General features: G+C 35.5%; 1 protein-coding gene across 1 annotated transcript in view; it reads left to right on the top strand.

Moving 5' to 3' along the window:
• Window positions 1-17,657, top strand: part of LOC145682882 (uncharacterized) — a 562,787-nt gene that overhangs the window by 396,648 nt on the left and 148,482 nt on the right. The window contains exon 3 of the mRNA XM_081754246.1: window positions 12,736-12,807. Coding sequence (XP_081610372.1) covers window positions 12,736-12,807 — 72 coding nt within the window. The remainder of the gene's footprint in view (window positions 1-12,735; window positions 12,808-17,657) is intronic.

Genomic DNA, 17,657 nt, shown 5'->3' with positions numbered 1-17,657 from the left:
AAAGCTGGGCTCAACTCAACTAACATTGACCACGAATGAATTCCTGAAAGAACTCCGACATATGAACGAAAATATCATGCATTTTTTTCTAAAAGTGACCAAAATAACTATATATGTAGAAAGAAAATGTTATGTGATTCTCCTTGTGTATTAGATCATGAAACCAAAGTTTATGTTGTTTAGCGTGAAACGATGCCTGCACATAGTTGTGAATTATATATGTGCCCAGCTGGGCAATAATGGTCCCATATTGATCAATATGGATCAATGTCGGCATAGAAGGAAGCTGACGTCTGCCTATGTTGGACACCCCACATTGGCAGTTATGGGAGAAACATAAACCGATCTGCAAGGTGCCGACGTCAGCTATCGATGTCCAACGACATCTCACTTTCTTTCTTTTCTTACGTACGACCACTTCCCTATGCTACTATGGATAATTTTCGATTTTTCTCTGCTTGACCATGAAATTAACTTGAGGGAGCAAAATTGCTGGTGGCATCAAACTTTACTTTTCTCAATTGCGTGAAACGAGTTGATCGTAGGAAGGTTACTCACGCTGAGAAACATTTCAGTAACAATTTATAAACTAAAATAAATTAGAATGATAAATTCCGATTTTCACCCGTTTGATCTTCAATATTGTAGTATCAAGGAAGAAATTACAAGTGGCATCCAGCCTTCATTTTCTTAGTTGCGTAAAATAAGTTGATCTTGAATGAATACTTGATATTGAGAATCTATGTACTCTGTACATTATATTCCTGCTGTACTGTCCTCTGAGGTTATAGTCAATTTTAATTTCCTCAATAATAAATTCTTTCTAAATGAATGCGAAAATAGCACTTCGCGTCGCGAGAGAGAAAGTACAGAAGGATCTTATTAGTACATCGCTTAAATATTTAATTGGGGACGAGTGAAATGAAATGCATATATTCAATAGAAAGGATCAGAAAGACACAAAGGTTAGGGAAGTAAAGGTTTCACTGCACCTCAGTCATTTCTATGAGATTAACCTTTTTTATGCTTGGTGATGCCTAATCTTCCAATCGGTTGAGTGTTTTATTCTATTATCGATCCCGGACCTCACATTTGAGAGTCAAGTGCCTCTCGTGTTATTTGCAACAGCGTCTTGATGTCCTGGCCCTCTTAGAACTACACCTCTGTCATGAAATGCATGGTAACTATCCAGGCGTGCCAACAGTCTTCTAATAGCAGTCAAGACGACTCTTTGAAATGGCGGTCCAAAAGTGTGTTCCCTGGTATTTCTGTCACACTTCTCACCTCGAGAGCCCCTTCTCTCCTGGTATTTTTCCACTTTCCTGCTTTCGTTTCTTCCTGTTGCTCTGCACTTGGATGATTAGCTCATTAAAATTATCTTGTTTAATGGGGAAGTTTATGAGTTGCTGAAACGTCGTGGCTGATTTTGTTTTGAGGAAATTACAAAAACTAGAAAGAGAATTGTTTCCATTACTTTGCATTAGGATAAGGTGACAACATAGGAAAGTCTCTTCTTTATTATTAAAGTATTACAATTTATGATTTGTCGAATAACAATAACATACAGGGAGAATTCAAAATTTGCGTTAAGCCTGATATCCTTTACAATATACTTACTATATTACAACTATCAACGTATATCTTGACTAACTATATATTGTACATATACTTGTTTAGAATATTGTATTGTATATTTACTTTTAAAAGGATTAAAATGTAATTACTATTGTACCTGTATATAAATACTTTATGTAGCTTTAAACATCTCAATTTTAAATATATTTACAATACTTAGTGACACGGATTCTTACACATGAGAAATAAAAAAGTAGGGCTTCAGGAATACGGTACCTCATACCAGCAGTGAAACAAGATAATCTTTCCAACATCGTAATAATTTCAGAAATGGGTTCAATAGGGTCTAAATATTACCTTTATTTAACGGATCAAAAATGACACTTGTATCGCTCAAATTCCGTGAAAAATATAACATAGCCACTATAAAATAAACATTCTACCGACGAAATGATCTTAAATAAGTTCATTAGTATTATATCATTTCCTCCTATACATAGAGAATTAAAAATTAACCTCCCCCGTCTACAAATACTTCAGAATAAGATTCAGTATACCATCTCTGGTATTAAATAAACTTCTAACAGTGAAAGAATTTGTGAAATTGGTTCAGTAGGTTCTGAACGTTTTATACATATTAAAAGTAACACATCCAGTGGAGGAGATCTGTTCTGGAATAGATTGTAGCATATCACCACTGACATTACCAGCTACCAAAATAATGAAATGACTCTGTGCAATCGGTTTGGTAGAGTTTCTAAAAACATTACGAAACAAAAAAATATTGAACCCATGCACCCGAGGGTCAATTTATTGATACAAAAGATACCGTATTATAACTGGCACTAGACACGCTTTCCAACAGTAAAATCATTTCTGAAATCGGTTTAGTAGTGTCTGCAAATTTGTTATATAAAACGAATGAAACAATGACGGCAACAACAGGGAAAATTTTACGGCATAATGTATAATATATCACAATCAACATAAAAATATGTTCTCATGGTGACAAGTTTTTGAAATCAACCAGCGGATTTTGAAAAGTCGCCATTTACAAATTAAACACGCAAGTTCACGGTTTGTAAAATGTTAACACTAATGTAAGTTGATCAAGTAACCGGTCCACCGGAAATGATTAAATCTCATTACCTTTATCACTTACACTAGTTAACAAAGGTTTTGTTACAAAAAAGGAAATACCTGTTCTTAAAGGAACTTTTTGCGCTGAATTCGAATATGCACTCGGTTTTTCTCCATCACGTACGATTTTCCCGCAACAGAGGGATTTTCGGAAAAATCCCTCAAACATTTCCCTTTTCGTTTATTTTACACCCCAAGATGTTGTCCCCTTGCATATACTAACATAAAAATTATACCTAAGTATACTTTGATTCATATTTAACAAACCCTCCGAGTTTCGTAATAATCGCTTTATTCTTTCTAGAGAAATAAATATGTTTGTATGTATACTCTGTGTACTGTTTATTGCACCTTATAGTAATGCTTTCAGATCTCTTAAGTTGAGGTAAAACGTTTTGCTTTATTACCAGAAACACATATATAAAATATAATACAATATAATTTACAAGTGTGACAATTTACAATAAACAATAATACAAATGTACCAAAAGGTCATGAAAAGACAATCAAAACTATCACAATATATGAAACTTCCATTGGGTTACAAAAACGTACACTACTTCTTTCTTTTGTAAGAAATGTTGCATTCTCTAACAAGACCCCAACAATAGTCCCCCATCATTGAAGGATCCCATCGTCCCTGGTTCCTTTTCTCCATTGCCATAAATTAAGACGATATTCTTATATGTTAGCAATACCTTTAACAGATCTGATGAAATATTATACACTTCCTATTGCGTCGTGTCATTATGAAACCAATAATTTGAGTGTAATAATTAAAGTCCTTATTACCAGAAATACAGGTAATGTTGAAGTATACGAGCCGATAACAGATCCGTATAAGTTTGGTAACACCACGTGTTTAATTTCGCATCAACCTACAATTGTTGTAAAAGGAGACAGTGATATTTCAGTATTAGCAACTGATAGATTATCTGCCTGTGGTCCTAAGAGTAGGGAATTATGTTACATTCCAAGTTATCTTCAGATAATTTGCGTTCACCGAGTTGTGCAAGAACTCTGTTTCATTCAGCCTCAGTAGCCGTAATTAGTAAATATTGTGTATTTCGATGTGAGGAAACAAATGCCTTATTGACTACGGAAGTAAGGCCTGGCTTATATTCATTAACTAACCCCTTTAATGAAATTCATTTAGAATGTCCCAGGTATAAAAGGACATTACAACTTAATTCTACTATGCCAGGAGCCTACCAACTATTATTACCTTGTGAGTGTAAGGCAATCATGAAATTTCTCCTTCCTTCCCCTGTCCTGAAATTAACGATACGGATTTAGAAATTAAAAATCATAAATTCCTGCCTCTTCGACCCAAGTTTCGAACTTAAAACTGAAGAGGTCAACGTTTGAAAATTATGAATTTACTCATCTCAATCAATGCTTAGACGGGTTCCACATTTCAAAATTTCGACAACCTTGTCGTCAAATAAAATTTTAAGCACTCAAGACATATCTTTAGAAAGAATTCGATTCAATAGACCTTATTTATCAATATTGTACACATGGAATCTCATATTATCCTTATTTATTTTATTGATTGGCTATAAACAAAGAAATCATTTAGGCATAGCTATCCTTATCTTGATGCCCACTCCCGCGAAAACAACGCTACTACATGATATTGCTGAAATTGCATCGTATACTCTATTGTCGGTCGTCATATTCGCTCTATGCCTTTATGTTATGTGTTACTGTTGCTGCAAACAACTGTATCCCATTCTATCACAAACGAAATCTCAAAATAATGCAGATTCAGAAATTAAACTGGACTTTGTGTCATCTATAACCTTTGTGTCAATCATTGACTATTCCTACGTTAGCGCATAGTGGATTATTTATTGTTCCCTTTGACTCACCTATCTCTATGAATCGGCAGTAGTAATTTTCACAAAATTCACTTAACAGCATGCAATCATGGAACAATTAGAATTCAAGAATTTTGATCAGAGTATTTTGTCTGAAACCATATCAGCCGATGACCCCTCTAGAGGATCCTTCTTTCATACTATCACAAGATTGCATATTAAAGGCTTGCTCTTGACTAAGGATAATCTGGATTATATTTACAATAGGATATTTCAATATGAAAATGAGCTTTGATTTTTCCAATTGGCTAGTCGCCAGTTAAAGTCCGATGCTGAATTTGACAAACTATTGGTTGGTTGCCAAAGAAGAATGATTCACCCACAACTAATTAAATTGACTGAGTTGTCTTTTGCAGTTCAACGAATTCAATCTTGTTTGCTACAAAAGTGAAAGACACTAAAATAGTACAGTCAGACCCCGCATCTATTTATAATTATCCATTGGCCGAATGTCTTATATCACCTCATTATGCTGTTAGGAATCAAACTTCCGATTACTGATCTTTCTGCTAATAACAGTGCATATATTATTCCCCTCTTGCCTTTAGATAACATTACCAAATTTGTCATCGAGATGTACCACCATTGTTTATTGTTTATCGAAGGACCACCGATCAGACCTTTTATACTAATTGTAATATTCATACTGATCTTTTGTGTATTTTAACCACCACCCTGTTCACATGTTACAATACATAGATTGTATTAAGGCTCAATTATTTGGTAGAACCAAAGATATCGATGAATGTTGTAAATTGAAATGCTTTAATCATTCGAAAGATTTGTCAATTTCTTATATAAATTTTCACAACAGTATCTCTTTTAATAGAAGAAGAACTATTTCACTATTTCACTATTTCGTGTCCAACGGTAGATATCCCATTCCATTCAACCCCTAAAAGAGGTGCAGTGTTGTGCACTTAGGCTGTGATTGCAGAGTAATGTATAAAAACACAACTTTGACTTCTAAATTCCCAAGCCTTTCTTTGAAAACTTTAATGGTCAAAGTTTCATATATAGTCCCATCATCATGATTAAAGTATAAACCGGAAAAAGTTCCAACGCCAATAACTAGTTATGAAACAAATGAAGAAATAAGGCATTCTATAGTACCCATACGTTTAATGAGAGCTTAGGATATATTATATCTCTAGTAGTGGGATTGTTTGTTAATATTATTTTAGGTTTTCTTTTGATTGCATCTGCACTGTATTATCGTAAATTGAGGAAACTCCCTCGACCTCCCAAGACCCTTCCAAGACCGCAAATATATCAGATGGATAATAAATACCCCGTACTGTAAATGCAAGACCCGAGTATTGCGAAATACTACGTCAGTAATAATATATAAAAAAGAACAACCCAACAACCCAAACAAAACAATAGAAAGTATACGTTAGTATCATTTGGAATATATGAATAAACATAATCTACAATATAATTTACAAGTGTGACAATTTACAATAAACAATAATACAAATGTACCAAAAGGTCATGAAAAGACAATCAAAACTATCACAATATATGAAACTTCCAATGGGTAACAAAAACGTACACTACTTCTTTCTTTTGTAAGAAATGTTGCATTCTCTAACAAGACCCCAACAATAGTCCCCCATCATTGAAGGATCCCATCGTCCCTGGTTCCTTTTCTCCATTGCCATTATATATTGGTGGAATCTTTCCCCCCGTTCGTCGCTGAGAGCACCTAGGTTAGCAGGAAAGAAGTTGAGGTGGGAGTGCAAAAAAAGGATTTTTAAAGACATCCTACAACCCAACTCTTTGTATTTCTGTATCATGTCCTGTACGATTTCTGTGTAACTCTCAGCTTTGTTATTGCCAAGAAAGTTGCGCACAATACACTTAAATGCTGTCCAGGCAGCTAGCTCAGCACTGTTTAACTTGCTGTCAAAGCTATCATCAAGCATTAATTTCCTAATTTGGGGACCAATAAACACTCCCGCTCAAATCTCAGCATCACTCAGGTTAGGGGACTTATCTCGCAAATACTTGAAACCTTCACCAGATGTGTCCATGGCTTTGACGAAGTTTTTCATAAGTCCTAACTTGATATGAAGTGGCGGTAGTCATATCTTATTAGGATCTACCAAAGGAGCGTATTTGCATTCTCCAGGTACGTAATTCACTCTAGGTTCCCATTGCTTCACTTCATAATGTTTGTCATCAGCTCGGCTATCCCATAAACATAAAAAACATTGGTACTTCGTGTAACCGCACTGCAGTCCTAATAAAATACCAACTACCTTGAGATCACAACATATTTGCCAACAATGGTCCTTGTTATTTATAAGATTTAGCAAAGTTGACATGGTGTCATAGGATTCCTTAATCTTCACTGAGTGCGCAAGTGGTATAGAAGGTTTTTTATTTCCATTATGTAAAAGGACAGCTGACCTTTGACGCGTCGATAAATAACCTCCATTCTTCTGGAACGTAAGGAATTCCTAGCTCCGCCATCAACCCATTAATATCCGTACATACGCACCCATTATCTTGCATTGAGAAATAGCTTGAAAATTGAACACGCCTTTTCCTGTACACTGATATGTTCGTTTCTGCATCCAATAAGTTCCACTGCTGAAGCCTTGATCCCAGAAGTTCCGCCTCTTGTTTTGTCAGGTGCAAATCACGGACTAGGTCATTAAGTTTACATTGCCGGATGAAATGTGGCTCGCGAACACAGTCAGGGATGAACGTTGGATCCTTGGATGTACATGTTGATGTCGATGGTTCATCAAGGTCATGATCATCATCAGAGTCTTTTGGCCATATCTCTTCCCAGTTGGTGGGGGGCTCGGGAAGTGGAAGGTCATCCTCGTGTGGAATAGGTCTAATTGCGGATTTAACGTTGGGATAACTTATTGTGTATTTGCTTTTTTTACAATGTCCCTTAACTACTGTGAGACAAAAATAACAATCATCCAGATGGTTGGTGGGTTCTCTCCACACCATTGGTACAGCAAATTTCATCAACCTCCGTTTCCCTTTGGCCCATGCAAGTAAAGTGACTTAGCACGACGCACAAATTATGTTGGGTGCCCAAGTTTTGTCCTGATCTCCCACACGACATCCGAAATATATATTATCTGCTAGTTTCACCGATGGCGTAATGGATCTACACTGGCCACACACATAACAAAAACTATTTGGTGAGTTAACACACGAACGCCGTCCTCTTGACGCCATTGTACTGATCACAAACTAAACTTCTGGTCTTAGTTGGGTATAATGCCGTTAAGATCGAACATGAAAGCACTCTTAGCAGCAAATACAACTTTGAAAGTGAAGTAGTGTTAAACCACATGTCAATATAAAAATGTACAAAACTCCCTCACCAGGTGTCATGAACACAGGAAAGAAAGAAATACGCGGGGAGAGGGGGGAAACGATACCTTAGTGGAAAATTCATACTGCATTAGTTCATTGTTGTCAACAATGAGTCTGTATTCCATTCTTTCTTTCTTTTGCATTCTGTTACATTTGATAACAAATATTGATAACCATTTCATGAACAAAACGAAAAAATTTGGAGAATTGTATATATATGTATTAAGATATACGTATACTGTACGTTTAAAAAAAATATACGTTGGAAGTACATTCTATTTTTATACACATTTCTAATTTACCGAGAGCAATACAAGTGTGTTGTTGACTATTGTAAATTTTCATTTTTATGTCTGTGTTTGTAGTAATAAACAAATCGTTTTTACATCAACTCAGGAGATCTGAAAGCATCTGAAAGCAGAATAAACAGTGCACACAGTATACATACAAATATATTTATTTCTCTAGAAAGAAAAAAAGCGAGTTTTACGAAACTTTTAGGGTTTATTAAATATAAATCAAGGTATACTTATGTATAATTTCTATGTTACTATATGTAAGGGGACAGGAGCTAGGGGAAAAATATCTGAAAAACGGATATTTTTGAGGGAATTTCCCGAAAATCCCTCTGTTACGGGAAAACTTTACTTGATGGAGAACTGTTACGGGAAAACCGAGTGCATATTCGAATTCAGCGCAAAAAGTTCCTTTAAGATCAGGTGATTTTTCTCATGTAACAAACAAAAAGTTTAAATTTGTTAACTAGTGTTATCACACATCTAAGTCCTCTGGAACGAAATTGTATGCAATTTGTAAATCAGAGGAAGAGAGTGTGAAAGTGAGGGTCAAAGGATCTCATATGACGTGTGTTCGATCAGGCTTTTCATTTTACGCAGCACAGCAAGCCTACGATCAGAGCTGCTATTTGCTACAATACCAGTACCTGCATTGACTCTGTGCGATGTAAGTATGTTTTCGAATGAAACGCTACACACGGAATGCACGCTACTAAAAATGTATACGTTTGTTCATATTTCCTTAGTTTTTTGGCTACCAGTTCAATTTTTTCAACTTAGCTTTTTTTAATAACTTGAAACTTGAGGAACATGAGCAACAGAATCTAAATTGATGATCGTATAAGTTTACTGTAGTCAAGCGGTGGCTACAGTGAAGTATGAAGGTCGAAAAAACATTGAAAATGATACAACGACCGTATGCTCTCACCAAAAATGGTGGATTTCACAATAAATATAATTTTTAAATATAAAAGTTAAACATGGATAACAGGATTTATATAAACGATAGATATATATGTACATAATGAATTATTTTTGCCTAAAATCCGCTCCAATTATGGATATCAAGCTTGAAAGGATTACATTTGTACACAATATGCAGAACAATGAAAAGGATGTTAAAATGCCAAGTTTAAGGCAGTACTTTTCTCACGTATATAGTGAGTAATAGGTAAATGATTAAATCTTGTTCTTCTGTTCTCATGTGTACGAAAAATAATTACTATGAAATAAATACACATTTTATTATTTATTAGCTTAAGAATCTCATGATAAATGAAACAAATGACGGAATTTTTAATAACGTCTTCTTGTTAATGACGATACTCTGATGATCTAGCAAAACACAGTATCGTCTTTCGTCCGAAGCGATTTTGTCTCTAGAGGAATACCTTGAAGTTTGGCCGGGATCAAGCCAGAATTTCTTGAATTTACGATTCCAGAATTACATCCACCTTTCATCTTCCGTCACAATCCCAGGCAGGAACGACGTTTTCTCATGTGTTTTGGCGTCTTTTTCCAGCTGCCCACTAGTCAATTAATGAGGCACACATTTTCCGAACTTCCCATGGCACGTAGACGCATGGGAATGGTTGCTTGAGTAATACTCAATTGATCGACAAGCATTTTTGAGATTGGGCATGGTCCTCGTTGTAACGAGTGTCCAATTAACGTTGATCAAAGTTCCCGGGCCCATTTTCACGCTTCTTGTCTCCTAGGTCAAAATTATCATCTCCTTGAACCAACGAAACCTAACTCAGCACGATGTTTCCGATACAGCACTTTACCACATGACACAACAAACATTCGATGTGATTCGACAACCGATTTCCTCAAATGGAAGCAGAAAAACAGAGCTTCTCGCATGTGCTCTTTGTTTGGCACAAAACTAAACATGCTTACCAAAGGTACACTGTGATATTACCGGCACTTGCTGACGGTCTGCATTTATTCGTGTTGCCAGATGTCAAAATTATATATACAACATGTCTGACATGCCCATGGTAGCGTCATACGCGCATGTACGAACGGCATCTACTACTTTAAGTTTATTCACCTGTTATACAGAGTAAGAGAGAGAGAGAGAGAGAGAGAGAGAGAGAGGGTACTTAAGCCAATATAAATTTAACTATAGGTATAATTCCCTTTTATTCAATTCTATCTTGATTCCACGCATTGGGAATTTTATTGATCTCAGTCTTAGAAAAGAGTAAAAATCAATTGGTACTATCACTATTTGCTATAGATGCTGTATTTCAATTTTTTAAATTTTAATTATGTGTATTATAATGCATAATACACAGAAATACAAAACAGTACATGGTATTCCTTTTAGAGGATAACATAAGAAAAATTAAATTTCCAGTAGGATATTAATTTTCTTCGGACCGAGTTGGGCACTGGTAGACCGTTCACTTCTAATTCATGGTGTGCTTGGTTCGATCCCAGATCGCGCCAAGTAAGCTTAATGGTGGGCAAACACCTTGTGCTTAGGTTTACTTGAGGTTCTCCAGTTTCCTCCCACTTAGTTCATTCCACTATTTCATTCATTTCATATCATCAGTCTTTAGCCTAGCGGGCGGGCCTAATTGTAGGACGGAAAACTTAAAGATTGTATTTCATTCCATTAATTTTGAACTTCAACTCTACGAAAATTTCAGTTTAGGATTTATATCATCGGCATTTCAGTACCCATCAAAAATATAATAAGTGGTATTAGATATGTTGTTTATTTTTTTATCTGGTACATTTCACTTATATCATTATTATTTTTATTCTCATGTAATTTTGGCGTAATTTCAAATTATGTATAAGAAAATACCTCTAACCATAGGCACCTCTATATAGTGTACATTTTTCCGCTCGAAATAAAATATATTTCATGAATTTTGACCAGTGAATGGGCTTCAGTTGATCGCCCCTTACACACACACACATATATATATATATAGAATATATATATATATATATATATATATATATATATATATATATATATATATATATATATATATATATATATTCTATATATATATATATATGTGTGTGTGTAAGGGGCGATCAACTGAAGCCCATTCACTGGTCAAAATTCATGAAATATATTTTATTTCGAGCGGAAAAATGTACACTATATAGAGGTGCCTATGGTTAGCGTGCAGTAAAAATATTGTTCAGAAGAAATCACCATGAGCGTTGACACACTTCTCCCACTGTGTCACTAAGTTACAAATACGTCCATGTAAAATTTGGACGGCTCACTATGAAACAAATCACGCACAGTTCCTCAACCTCAGCGTCAGACCGAAATCTCTGACCTTTCAATGCCTTCTTTAAAGGCCCGAAGATATGAAAGTTACAAGGTAAAAGTCAGCGCTGTAGATAGAATGACGCACCTTTTCCCACTAGAATCGTTCAAACAAATCCTGCAATAGGTTTGCAACGCTTGGACGCGCATGTCATGCAACGCAATGACACCAGCAGTCAATAAACTAGCCCTTTTGCTTTGATGGCTCTCTGTAACTGTGTCAAGGTCTGACAGTAGCGTGCGGCGTTGATGTACTGTACTGGTTCCTCGAAGTCGAACAATAATGGTCCATGGAAATCAAAAAAGACAGACACCATACCGTCTTTCCCCGCAGATGGTATCGCCTTGAACTTTTTGGGACTTGGAGATGAGGCGTGTTTCCACTGCCTACTGCAAGGCTTTGAAGTAGGTTCAAAATGATGGCACTAGGCTTCATCCTCAGCAACAATGTGCAGCAAGATGTCGTTACATTCCAAATGGTAACGTGGGAAATGTTCAATGGCGCAACCAATACGCTCCAAATTTTAGTATTCCGTCAACACCCTGGGGTTCAACTGCACTCACACTTCATTATAACCGAGATCTTTCACAATTTCTGACCAGTACAATAACTCATGTTTAACCCGTTTGTTATGGATTGAATACTAATGCGTCTATCCGCAGCTATAACCGCATTCACCTTTTCACGCGTGTCTTCTGTGGCAACACCACGGGCTTCTCCAAAACGGGGGTTATCAGTGGTTTGTTCACGTCTCTTCGGAAACATTATGGCCCAGTCCACAACTGTTGTTTTGAAGACGCATGCATTGCCGTACAAGTCTTTCATGCGCCTGAACACTTTAGCTGGTTGAGAACCTTCGGTACTCAGAAACTGGATGACAGCACGCTGGTCACCTTTGGACGGATTGGGGAATTCCAACGCCATCTTTCACTTGTTATACCTGCCAAACGGAAACACGTATCAACGATATCCCTACCCCCAACACACAGGGACATTCGCCATTACACACAACAATATCCTCCTATACACTAACCCAATAATAAATTGAACGAACAGGTTTCAGTTGATCACCCCTGATATATGCAAAAATTTACTTGTTCACGTTATATAATAACGAAAATGTAGTAGTATTTTATGTTTTCGTACCATTTTTGTATCACGTTTTCAACTATGTACAAATTGTTTCAGCAGAAGTAAATTGGAAAAGGACATTACTTATGAAACATGGAATGGGATTATCCGATCTTACTTCTGGAGAAGGTACATAAAGTTTCGTTTTCTTTATTTAAAATTAGTAGTTCTTTGGTATTCATTAATACGATATCATAAATTAATACTAATTACTAAATAATTATAATATTTCTATAATGACATGAAGGAATTGCCAATCATATGATATTAGCGTTTCACGAAGACAACTTGAACTCTACAATATTTAAGTATAATATGCAATTAGTTTCTTTACCGTATTACAGTTACCGTGTTTACTAGCATAATAGTCGCCCTCTAAAAATAGTCGCATCTTACATGTCAAGTCAATATATACAAACAAAAATTTCCTGCATCGGTACGGGATTTTCGACTTTGGGAAGGAAGCTTTCTTCTAAGCTGTTTATCTTGAGCGAGTCCGGGAAAGAAAATTTTTTTTTTGCTTTCTGGCACGTAACATCGCAAAAATATCTGTCAACATAGAACAGGCAATCCACTTCCACTCTCCATTCTGTGCGCCTCACTAAGAGTACGACTCATCCCAGCATGGCACTTGATTACAACAACATCGCCTGCTCTGGCTTTTCATCGTATTCCTGAGGGCTTCAAACATGTGGTTGTAATTCCAAAACTCACTTTCTGGCTGGCAGACAGCTCCTGCCGTCAAAGCGACACAAACAACTTTCGTTGCTACGTGATTTTCCCGTTCAGTTTATTGACGTAAATCATTACGGTAGTCGGAAGAAAGCGTGGCCGGCCATTACGTGTTCGAGTGCGATTTACTGGAGTGGAAAATTCACTCTTGCATATTAATCAAGACTTCAATTTTTACAAGTTTTAATATTTTACCATATGTAGGCTGTATTTTATTTTTATTTTGACACCATGTTGTATGTATCAAAATTCGAATTTGTTTTGATCGTAGCGATAATCGAATGCCAATTTTCCTCAAGTAATAGTTGCAGTTCGATTTTGTCATTAAACATTGCTGCAAAACGTGCTTCTATTATGCGCGTAAACACCGTATATCTATCCAGACACCCTGTCAAACTTCACAATCCACAATTTACCTACATAGCATTTTACAACATATTTCTACTTTGTTCGTGTATACTACATATTTCATATTACAGATATTGTTACATTTTAAAAAAATGTATATCCTTTAAAGATACAATGTACTTACCTGAATGAAAGAAACTCCTCGTGTCTTGAAGAATATCCGTGATAATGTACATGTAATAGTTATCTACAGCGTATATCTTTAAATACAGTAGTTTGAAGTATGTTGTAGTTTTCAGAGTCCTAAATATAGAACAGTATTTATATATCAACTCACTACATAATCAGGTGGACAAACACCGTGTGCGTGGGGTTTTTCGGGTTCTCCCGTTTCCTCCCACTTTCTTCATTCCACCATTTCATTCATCACTCATCATCACCGTCTCGTTTAGCCTAACCAGCAAAACTCTGGGACGTAAAGCTGAAACATTTCATTTTTCATTTTCACTACATAATCAAAACATAGCCTACCTATATTAGTGTGTTTGTGCGTTTATATATAACGTTTGTATGTATGTATGCATCACATTACTATTACCAACATTCAATGCTTACATTATCAACTTCAGATGAAGATACAAGTAGAAATAATCATAATTAAATATTGACAACATCCCTGGTTCGTGTCTGAAATTTTGGGGATGTTGGTGTGAACCAAAGAAGTTACCTTCCACTCACTATCTGAAATGAGTGGGTACGTAGTTTACTAATATGCGAGAAGTAAATACTTGACTCATATTTTATGGGGATTTTAGTATTGAAATAACAACTCAAAACTTCGACAGTAAATGATATGTGTATTTTCATAATAAAATGTAAGTAAGTGTGAATGTCGCGTTTAAAAACGAGTAATTAGAAGTTTTGCCAGATCGCACATCGCATACCAAACATTGAGCTGTTAATCAATGATTTGATAGCAACACATACATCTTAGCTTCTGGTCTGCTTGTCCTCTGGTGCTGGTCCTCGACATAAAACTCCCAGACATAAAATTCCCAGACATAAAACTATTTGCTAAAGACGGTGTTCTAAATAACTTGTTACATAAGATTTTAAAAAGTAATGACTGCTACATTTATGTAATGTGTTTAGCCGTTGATAATCGTTTCCGTGTTATTTTATTATTTTACAATTCTTAAACTTAAAATATAAATCTTTAATAAAATGAAATTGATAAAAAATATACTTGAAATGAATATGAAATATGGGCTCTGCCACAATATTGTAATGTCTTTTAGGCAGAGTCAATAGGTTTTCATTTTTAGCCCGTGACCATATTTTGTTATGAAAATTGTTCTCAACGCATAGTATGGTAAACGCCTTCGTAAACAAGTGTTTTCCAACTATTTACTGGGTAAATAATGATAAAGGTTAATTAAGGTATGTACAGGTTTGAATCCGTTTCGTCCAATGCAGAACAAAAGTTTGTCATTAAGGAGCATTCTTAAAATTATGGGAATAAGAGGCGGCGAGTGCGAAAAAAAACTTTGGAAAATGCAGTTCCGAAGGTGGATTGTAGCTAGTAATTTTCTTCCCGAAGAACAAATCTATTCATAGGGTAGTAATGGGATACTCCTACATGCGAGTTCAGAATTAGGTTTAAGGTAAATGGAACTGTGGTAACATATAGTTTGGTCCTCCCCTTGTCACCTTTCATAGGGTGGCTTCTCGCAAGTAGATAAACTTCGGGTACCACAATGTGGGCTTAGCGTCTTTTTGGTTATTCCGTGTTTCATCTGCTTTTATAAACTACAACAGTTGTAACATGTGTTTTATAGTTGTAATGAGTGCTTGAATAAGTTAGTACGTTGTAAGATTTTTATACCTCAACACTGAAAATAATCCACAATATTATTTAAATTACAGAACCACACGTCATCTTGTAATTTATAATACACGTCATAAAAGTTTGACCTAAAACTCAAAATGATTATTTCATTTTCAAAATTACCATATAAGCTTCAGACTACGTAATATATAAATGGCTTTATATTAACAGTGTCATATAACAAAGTCATAGAGGGTTTCTTCCAGGTGATATAGAATAGGCAAATGTTAATTTATTATATCAAAATAAAAAATGACCACCCAATATTTTCTGTTTTTTTTACTATATTCCTATACAAATGGAAATGATGGGACCCGAAGTCAGACTACACTACAATTATACTAAAATCAATATCACATATTGCACTTCCACTCTTAATCCACAGTATTATTTACGTCAGTCCTACTCTTAATATTTAGCACCTTACTATTATCTAGTAATTAAGTATTGTAAAATTATATAGAATATGGATGCATTGCTTGTGTACTTCCTAAATCATAAGAGCTCGAGTAAGTTGTTCCTTAAAATTTCGGAGCATTGGGAGGGTACGAAATGAAAAAAACAATACTTATGAACACAGGTAACAGTTTGATAGTTGAAATTCTTAGTTCATCTTTTGTATCTTCATGTAGTGTTACTTTTAAAATAGGACCGTACATTAGCAAATTCTGTAAGCTTTGTTAAAGAAATAACTCACTGTTCTTGACCATAATAAAAAGAAAAAAGATCATGGAAAAAAGGAAGGTTGTTAAGGAGTTTGTTATCTATTAATACAACTGGAGAAGCGTTTATACGGTTATCACGGTATACTGTAGCCATGCGCAGTGATTCGCTCGTGGTCATATCGTGGTATCTTGCTTTTTGTTCATGAAGTGATACTTCATTATAGTGTGCTGATTACTAGTCCTTATATATTTGTTGTCTGCCAGAATTTGATTTTTTTCTAGTATTTGACAATATTTTCCATTTTGTTTCAGAATTATAGTGCTGTCACTTTAATACGATATAATACAATTCTTATTAATACATTTTGTATTACTTTTGAAGCTTTGCCCAATTGTACTGTTTTGCATGAGTGGATTAGGGATAACTTTTAATTACTCCTGAAACAGTATTAAGCATTGAAATTCACTTTCCGCGTAACTTACCGTATATCAATTGAAAACTCATGATGCTTACGATCGCATTTTAAATAGATTTTCTAATCTCTTGCGTAGTCTGATGCGATAAGTTCTTATAATCTACCTATTTATTTGGCTTATTATTTGATTACATTAGTCCACTTTCATGCGGTTCCAACGAAATATTCTGACATAGACTTTAAACGTTTCTTTTTTCCTATGGGGACATTTTTGTGTTACATATGTACTTTATTCTGCTGGACATTTTTATCCGGTGCAGAAATTACTTAAGATTGTCTTTAAAAAGAATATTCCGTCTTACGTCACAGTTAATGGTCTTTGTTTATAAGTGACATATTCTGGACAATTATGTATATTATGATAGGGATCATAATTTGATCTCTCAATGTAATAAAGAATTTGCGAGACGATCCCCTGTGACAGTTTTTCTGGATGTTCTACGGTACCCAATAGGAGATGTTCCATTGCAGCTTAAAGCTGCTCCAGATTTTACTAATTTCAGTGTATTTCCTGAGCTTCCTGCTTCATCGTTCGTCAATTCCAATTAAACCAGTGCTCTTGTTAGGTGGAGGTTCAAACTCCCCTTTGTAGTGTTTGGACCTCCCTCAGAGGACTCTTCTCCAACTATTTCGTTGTATGGTGTTGGCGGTACTGCTGCAACATTAACTTTTCTTTCTTCAGAAATTATCAGGAAGGTTGAAATTATACTTTAGTTGTTGCCCCTGTGGTGACTTCACGAGTGGATTCTTCTCTTTCGATACCCTCAGTAAACGTTCCATATAATCAATTAGTACGTGACGAACAGTCTTTTTTGATTCCAGATTCTGCTGCTTCTCCTAGTGTATCCGTTCTTTTCACTGTAAACTCGC

The sequence above is a fragment of the Thermobia domestica genome, chromosome 4 (assembly GCF_964235325.1).
Source record: "Thermobia domestica chromosome 4, izTheDome1.hap1.1, whole genome shotgun sequence".
NCBI lineage: Eukaryota > Metazoa > Arthropoda > Insecta > Zygentoma > Lepismatidae > Thermobia > Thermobia domestica.
This window is presented reverse-complemented; position numbering and strand designations above follow the sequence as displayed.